Below are 9,097 nucleotides of genomic sequence, written 5' to 3'. Positions count from 1 at the left end.
ACCTATTTTTACTCTCTTCGATTTGGGGTTATCCCACGTGTACACCTTGCTCTTTATTTCCCATTTTCTTTCATATATACGTGCTAACTAATCTACACTTTTTATGTTATTCATTTATTATAAAAGTGAGAATCATATAAAAATCATTTTAATTAAATATATCACTTATACAAAAAAGAATATTTAATGAATATTAGAAAATCTTGAAATAGAGTTGGTTTCTTAAATAATCAAGATCAGTAACGAGACTAATATTTCAAGATTACAAGAAAATATTCATTCGAAAGTGTAAAATATTTAATATATGTATCATCTATCTTATATATTCAACATTTTATTCATTTACAAGTGGTATGAGACTTAACAATTATAATTAAATTTAATTTTTCTCATAATTGTGAGTCTTCCATTTGTTATAATATGATTTAATCTGAATTTAAACTTTCTTCTTACAAGTTGTCACTCATTGAAGATCAAACCATGGATTTTGGTAATTTACTTCTATCTTCTAGCAGCAATGAGGTTACTTGTGAATACTTTGACCCTGAGTTAGTAACACCTGTAAATCTTTGATTTTAGATTATAAAAGGTGTCTCCGTGACATAAATATGTTCTTTTAAATTGAGCACCTAGGGTTTGGAGGCCCTAAAACCTTCTTTCACTGATACTTGCACTAAGGATAGTTGTCAATAGATCATAAAACCTTGTTCTCCAATGACTCAAGAAGACTGAACAACCTTGGCCTTTGGTGCCTTTGAGACTAATGTTCTTTTTGAATTGACCCTTTATGCTTGAGCCAAAGTCACCCGAAACTCGGTGAGTTGGGCATCAACCTAGACTAGAACAAGAGCCAACACATTATCTAGTTCTCGTTCTTTATTTAAATATATGGTTTAAAATGTTATAATAATCTTTTCGAGTAATTTCTTTTTAACAAAGTCACTAAAAAATAATTTTCATATATTTCGTATAAACTCGATGTCATCTTAAATTAACATGATCTTAACTGACTAATTGATTATCGATTTTTTTTGTTTATGGACGAGTTAGGATAATCAAAATGACTTGATCAACATTTACGATGGGGTTAGAATTGGCTAGAACTCATATCAACTCCTCTGTTGTTCATCCCTTGTATTAGGTATTTGCATCACATCTCTTATATATTCAATATTTTATACACTCAGAAAAAATGCGAGACTTAATCTCTTAGACTTAAACCTAAATTTCTCCCATACAAGTGTGAGCTCTCACTTCTTATAACAGAATCCATCACATGATTCAGTTCTTGTTCCCCCACCAAATCGAGTCCGACTCAAATAATATTAGTCGGGGAGTTTAGGAAAGATGAATCCAACAACGGAACCAATGTTGCAGAACATGCACTCACACACACACACAGAGAGAGAGAGAGAGAGAGAGAGAGAGAGAGAGAGAGAGAGAGAGAGAGAGAGAGAGAGAGAGAGAGGGGTAACATTTCCACCTAAAATCTTAATTTATTAGGTATTTGTTTCACCTATTTTATTTATCTAATATTTTACACATTTATAAACATTAACCACCTAAACTTGAACATGAAGCGTCAAATGTTTATCAATAGTCTTTTTGATACAATTCTTTATATTAAGCATACATATTAACTTGGTTGCCATAAAATTTCTAATAAATGAATTTGATGAACAATATATGACTTGAATTTGATTCTTTTGAAATTTTTTACAAATTTAAATTTGAAATTTTAAAGATTCTATGCAAAAGTATCATGTTGCAAGGAACTGATAATAAATGTCTACGAACATATAAATGAAACTACTTATAAGAAAAATGTGTAAATTAAACTAAAATAAACATGAATGGTATTTGAATTACATACTTTAAAACTTCATTTTGATAAAGCGAATGTAAGACATATTTTTTCAAGTTATTATGAAATAAAAATGATCTCTTTAACTTTAAATTCGAACTACCTATTCATAAAAAATTTCTAATATTGAATGCATGACATTAGTCAGTCGAATCTTGACATTTTGAATATGTCCTCCTCATCATTCGAGGAACTCCTATTCGATTCATGTGTTTCAAGACGAGAAGATTAGAGATTTTCTTTCTAACTTATTTTGCTTATAACACAACTAAAACTAATTTTAATAATGTACATAACCAGAAATAGACGTGTGTGTATGTATTCATGGTCAAAGTAAAAACATTGTAACTATAGCCATGGTTTAAATTGAACCTTATAGTAGAGGGTATCCCATAGCTATAGGTAACAGAACTTAACCAATGAGGCAATATTCCATGTCACATGTTCATAAAACAGAACTAGGGGGGCCAATGTGAGGTATAAAATAGGAGGATATTTTGGTCTGCCAGTCAATCCTCGTTCATAATAAAAAGAGGAATATTCCAATTTAAGAAATATATATATGTATTAAAAAGAAAAATAATAAAAATAATTAATTAAAACTTTCATGATAGTAGAAACAAAAAGAGCAGGGAATTTTAACGGGTCACAATCCATCAACGTAAACTATAGAGTTATTTCCAATTGTTATATTCCATTGAATAGTACTATATTTGTATTTTTCTCGATTTCCAACCATATGTATTGACAGGAACTACAATTATATCACTGCACCTTCATTATCATTTTTGAGTAAATGTACACTTCAGTAAAAGTACAGACATCTATTAACATCTTAATAAGTTGTTTAGGCTATGTTTGGAAGTTTGGAGGGGAAGGGAGGGGAGGGCTTTGGAAAATAGGAAGAATTGGGTGAAAAGGTTAAAAGGATTTTGGGTTGGAGGGTTTTGGAGGGTTTGAGTTTATTAATAATACCAAAAACCCCATAAAATAAAATAGGGGAACTCAAAAATTGTATTGAATGAGGGTTTTGGAGAGTTTTGAAGGGTTTAAATAAATTTTCCAAATATCTTTTAGGTTGTTATAGTATTGTGAAAATTAAAAATTTAGTAATGATAATGACTCTTTTATCATTCTAAACAAAATCATTTTTTCAAAAAATGTCAAATATTTTTCTATATTTTTTTAAAATTTTATTTTTGGAAGTCTTCCCCTCCCCTACCCTCCAAACTCCCAAACATAGCCTTAGAGTATAAATTTTGCTCTTAAAAGTATAATAATGTTGAAATTCTTTAAATAGTGTTTTTGTCAATAATATGCGGAAAATTTAAGGATGATATGATGATTATGTTTAGAGAGTTAAATATTTGATAGTTGTAAAGGACAACCTTCATTATTTGAAGGAATATTTAAAAATATTCATTTTAAATTGGGAATTTTAAATTGTTTATTTAAGAGCGGGATTTGAGTGTCTTTTATTTTGTGTAGGTGGTTATATCTATCCGTTTTTAGCTTGTTCTTTTTTAAAGTCTGATGCGCTCGAAGCTACATGATGATTCAGATTGTTAGTTGGTTGATTTGTTTATCTTTTCAGTCCAACTTTTGTCTTGCTCTTCTTTATGTTTTTTAGTTCAAGTTTGTTGCTGTTGCGCATTACTAACATTCCAGTTGAAAATAATTTGGTGTAATTTAGTATAACTTAATATAATTAGATGGTTCTCTTTGTAGAGAGCGAGAGAAGTTTAAACACAACCGAAGAGGAAAAAAGAGGGAGATTGCTGGCGAAATAGTAGTTTGAGGAATAGACAAACAATTGTTCTAAACATTTTTCTTTCGAGGTTTAATTGTAAAGTTACGGTTGATTGAGCATTGCTAATTTTCTCTTTCATTAAAGGTTACATGTGGTCTTCTTAATGCTCGTGTTTGATCCCGATCAAGGCATTCTATGTAATTTTTCTTAAGTTTTGATATTGATGAATTGTTTGTTCTTATTGTTTGTTTTATATTAGCTCTAAAACATGCTTTCATAGTATGCCTTGATATTCAAAAGGTACGGTCACTAATAAATTCAAAGTTTTCATCTATTGGATATGCTAAAGTCTAAACATATATTTAGGTTCAGTATTAGGATGAACTATTGAAACTTAATGTCGTCGTATTAACTAATAGTTTGAGAAACTGCAATTAAATAATACGATTGATCTCACGTCGTTGACTTAGTCACGAGTTGCGATGAGAACAATGTGTGGTAATATTAATATTTGATTAAAATCGTAAACTAATGATCATGTACTACATTACATAAGAATAGATCAATGAAATCTAATCCCCACAAATTTTTTTAAAATGTTATGACAACTTTTTGGACGAAGATGTGACAGAGATATGACTACTTTTTCTTATGATCCTCGAGCATTGGGGAAAATGGATCCTCTAACTTTGTGTTCACTAACTTTCTCTAACTTTAAGCATTTTTCTTAAGAGAGAAGTGAAAAATGATGAATAAAGGGAGGAAAAACCAAATGAGATAGATTGTAATATTAGAGAGAGATATGAGTCCAAAAAAAATGTTAGAGAGAGATAGAGAGAAAGTTCAGGTGCAGTTCCAGTAAAAAAGTTAGAGGATCCGACTTCAATATTGGGTGTGTTGCTGCTCTCGAGTATCTCATACTCTCAATATTCTTTCTTAAAAAAAAAAATTTATTTCATTTATCAATTGTAATATTTTTAAGGCTATTGTATTTTATCAATTTTGTGAACCCACATGTATCAAACATCTTGATTAAGGAAATTTTCTAAAATGTATTTCTTAAAAATATTAAGAAAGAATAATTCAACACATTTTTTGGACAGAATAATTTGAACACACATTAACTCTTTCATTTAATAAATTCCTGTATAGATAAAGAGAAAAGGAACCTCAATACTCCCCAGCTTTTCTCTCTCTAACTCACCTCTACTTTCTCTCTCTATCTCTGTCCATATTATCTCAGACCTCAGCGCTTCCATAAATAAATACTAGTACTACCCTTTTTCACTAACCTTTCTCTCAAACCACCATCCCCAAAAATACTCTGAATTTTTCTCTTCCTCTTCATTTAATATTCCCTTTTCTTTTTTCATAATCTCTTCTGACTAACTACTAGTCTCTGAAAAATTTAATTCATCACTGTTACCTAATAATAATATTATAAATTCAAACTTAAATTAACCCTAGTTGAATTCCTATATATCCTACTTTAAAAGCCTATAGTTATAGTATACCTCATCAAAACCAATGCAAATAATGAGTCACTCATGATGATATAATCACTCTTTTTCACTCTCTTCCTTCATTCATTCTTTCCTTCCTTCCTTCATTCATTCCATTCTCTCATATCCATCATCATTATCATTATGCAAACTCTATTTTCATCTTCCATAGAACCTGACCTTTCTTTAAACATTAGTCCACCTTCTATTTCTGATTCACTAGTCCAAAAAATGGAAAACTATAACAAAGGAATAACAAAAGCACTTTATCATCATCATCATAATGATAATAATATATGTTCAATATCAACTACTTCTGATTCTGCTAGTAGTGAAAGTGAGTTAAGCCATGAAAATCCCTTCATCCATCAATATCATCATGAGCCAACATTGAGATTAGGTTTTGGAAACTCAGATTTGATGAATCCACATCATCATAATCATCATCTTCACCATCATCAAGCACACGGCGTCTCGAGAAACTTCATCCAACCTCACATCTACGGCCGTGATTTCAAGCGTAATACACGAACCGGTGTCAAAAGAAGTGTTAGAGCTCCGAGAATGAGATGGACTACAACTCTTCATTCTCATTTTGTTCACGCTGTTCAACTTCTTGGCGGTCATGAAAGTAAGTACTAGTTAACTGAACCATAAGATAAAACAGTATCATTTTTTCGGTTACAAAATGAATCTATCTAATTATGGAGGATTCGTGATTAACTTAACTTGCAGGAGCAACACCAAAATCGGTGTTAGAGTTGATGAATGTGAAGGATCTAACCCTAGCACATGTCAAGAGTCACTTACAGGTGGGGGTAAATTATTCTTCACCATCCATAGTCTTTGAGATTAATGAGTACTTTCTGAATGAAGTTTCCATTTTCACCTTTAAATTATTTTCTGACAAAAGAAAGAAAGTGTTATAAGAGTTGGTTCCATCCAGTAGTGGAGAAAGTAGAACAAGCACTAAGGACAAAAGGGTATCTAGCTATAGAAATTCTAAATGTTAATCTTTAACTTTGTGGACTTTTCTCTTCATCATCATCTTCTTCTTCTTATTCTTGATCTCATATTTTTTTATTTTATTTTTCATGCAGATGTATAGAACAGTGAAAACCACTGACAAATCAGGAGCAGGTAATTATGTTTTCATAATTTCTATATTAGTATTATGATTTTTAAATTCAAAAAGCATGATGTGATGAATAATTAAGGTGATTGTTGTGTCTGATAAAGGAAGAACAATGGCTATATGTTTGTTGATGCAGGTCATGGGATGCTACAGACACAAGGGATTATTAATAATGTTCCTTTGCATGGATCAGCTTGTGAGAGAACAATTTTACCACAACAAAGGTAAAACTTTACTATATGCTAATTTTCTATATATATAAATGTAAATATATATATATAAGTTCTTATGTACTAGCAACACCTCTCGAATAAATAAGGACACATCTGGTGTCCATATACGTATCGGTGTATAATAATCTTAACATAACATATATAATTAAATTTATTTATCTATTTTAAATTTTTATCAGTATCGACGTGTCAAAGTCGTGTTTTAGATCAATTTCTTTGATAAGTAGTATTGAGTTATTACTACTGCATTATTTAACACAGGGCTATTAAAAGCTATATTAATGTACATGCACAAATATTCATACAAATGCCTTGTGTTTGGCCTTTTTTAATAGAAAAATATATATTTCCTGTTTGTTTTTAGTTTTTTTTTTCTGTTTATTTTTTTTATTACGAGTTTCTATGACAAGAAGTGTACTGGAACACATTGAATTTGATGAAAAATGCCTAGGGCTTTTATAGGTATGTGGGTTGTCATTTTTTTACAATGATACTTTTGGATTACTCATTCATTACATCTTCAATGTCTTGATCCCAATTTGTAGCAAAAAGTCGTGCTTTTGGTGCACATTTCCATGAAGTAAGAAAAAAATTTGTTTTTGGTGATAAATAAACTCTTAAAGGTTTACTACAAAATACTCTCTCTTTAATCTTTAATATAATTTTTTTAAAATTTATAATTAATGTATCTGGACTATATATGAAAAGATATATTAATTCTTCAATAAATTTAAAAAGTAATTTTTTTTTTATATTAAAGACGAGAGATAATAATTTTTTTTTGCAACAACTATTTCAAAAACATCTTAAAAATAAATAAATATATTAATTTTTTTAAATACAATGAATCATTTTTAGTCTTATGTAATTTTAACATTTTTAGAACATAAATAGAATATTATCTCATCATTTTAAAATATAAGATTATCAACAATGTTTGTTCCTATCTAACTAATAATGAGGATTGCTTTCATAATTCAAAAAAAAAAAAAATCTAAAACATACCTAAATTTTTTTTTGAATATTTTGATGTTGACAGTTAAAAAAATCCATCAGATATATACCTTCAATAGCCAATCACAAATTTCTGGCGATACCATTTTGAACTTTACATATTTGGAATTGGAATTATGATATTCAAATTTGAGTTTTATTTACAATATTTAATTTATAAATTAATTCAGGACATCATGGCAAGCATCAATAGAGACAAATACAAACAATACTGAAGAAAAATCTGAAATTGGTTTGACGTATTCACATTTCAAGGAAAATGATACCATGGTAAGTTTTGTGACATATATATAGGACCAAAAACTGGTTCTACCATGTGCCTTTGTTTTTTAATATTTTTTTTAATATTGTTTTTGAATAGTTTATGACATTAACATTAGTTGTATATACTATTTATTAAACAGGTGAAATGTTCAGACTCTATGATTGACTTAGAATTCACACTTGGGAGACCAAATTGGGAAAAAGAAAATGGTGAATCATCAAGAGAGTTACCTCTTCTTAAGTGTTAATCAAAGACTAATCAATTAATTAATTAACTTTTAATTTCTTTGTTGTTACATTGCTAGGAAATATTCCATGTGAATGGCTTAAAATATTTATATCTAAGTTTTGTATGAAAGGGAAATAAGGAATATTGAGATGAATATTGCTACAAAACATATGCTTGAGTCCAAAGAATTTCAGGGTTTGTCTTTGATGTCATTTTCAGTGCAAGGTATGTAACATTAAAAAAAAAAATAGAAGGGCTATTTCATAATATGGACCATGACTGTTAGTTAGGCAAAATAGGACCCATTTGGGACCTTATATTGGACATGTGGGTCACGGTTTATTGTCACACTAGCTATCATAACATCGTTCTCAATATATATGTAATGTCTCAAGAGATTTATATAATATAATATTGAGGTTAGAATCAATTCAAATTGTTTCTCATGAGGATATCTATAGAGAGGATGTTGGTAATTGATACAACATTCTTTATATATATTTAATGTTGAATTTTCATATTTTTATACAAAGTTGTAAAATTAGTAAGAGATATATTTAGAAAATGGAAAATAATTAGAATTTGTAGAATATCTTATATTAGGGGACAAACAAGTTAATTTTTTAATATGGTTTTATAATTAGAAAAAGAGAGAATAAAAAATTGTGAAGTAATTCTCAAATCTTTTTAAAATATAGGATACCAATAAACTTCGTCTAGATGGTGTTGTTTTTTGTTTTCTTTCGAAGGATGGTAATTTTGCTTTGATAATACCAACCATTTAATCTCTAGGAGTTAGATCTTATTGTATCTCGTTGTGAGAGAAATGAAAGTCTAAATTCAGATGATTTTAATTCCTCTTTAAAAAAAAAAGAGATGAGATGGGTACCTTGTTTGATTTGTACTATTGTTTTGCATCTCTACCTCATGTTTTTGCATCCTATTTTGTGACTTTGATCTCTAAGGTTAAGTTCTCGTCTCAGCTAGGTGACTTTAGGCCGATTTTTTTGATAGGATCTTTATATTAGCTGGTAGGCAAAGTGTTGGCGGCTAGGCTACGTATGGTGATTGATAAACTTATTTTCTCTAATCAATCAAAATTTTAA

General features: G+C 29.3%; 1 protein-coding gene across 1 annotated transcript; it reads left to right on the top strand.

The window, feature by feature from the left end:
- The first annotated feature begins 4,904 nt into the window (after window positions 1–4,904).
- On the top strand, window positions 4,905–8,611 carry LOC131594172 (probable transcription factor KAN4). Its single transcript, XM_058866263.1, has 6 exons — window positions 4,905–5,747; window positions 5,852–5,928; window positions 6,217–6,256; window positions 6,388–6,475; window positions 7,669–7,768; window positions 7,903–8,611. Exons 1-6 carry the CDS (start codon window positions 5,261–5,263, stop codon window positions 8,008–8,010), a joined length of 900 nt encoding a protein of 299 aa, XP_058722246.1. The 5' UTR covers window positions 4,905–5,260; the 3' UTR covers window positions 8,011–8,611.
- The last annotated feature ends 486 nt before the right edge of the window (window positions 8,612–9,097 follow it).

Source organism: Vicia villosa, linkage group LG4 (assembly GCF_029867415.1).
Source record: "Vicia villosa cultivar HV-30 ecotype Madison, WI linkage group LG4, Vvil1.0, whole genome shotgun sequence".
NCBI classification, from domain to species: Eukaryota; Viridiplantae; Streptophyta; class Magnoliopsida; order Fabales; family Fabaceae; genus Vicia; species Vicia villosa.
This window is presented reverse-complemented; position numbering and strand designations above follow the sequence as displayed.

Coding starts and splice junctions, on each gene's coding strand:
- LOC131594172 (XM_058866263.1), top strand. CDS start 5,261: ATGCAAACTCTATTTTCATCTTCCATAGAACCTGACCTTTCTTTAAAC. Junction 5,929..6,216: donor ATGTCAAGAGTCACTTACAG/GTGGGGGTAAAT, acceptor TTTTTCATGCAG/ATGTATAGAACAGTGAAAAC. Junction 7,769..7,902: donor TCAAGGAAAATGATACCATG/GTAAGTTTTGTG, acceptor TTTATTAAACAG/GTGAAATGTTCAGACTCTAT.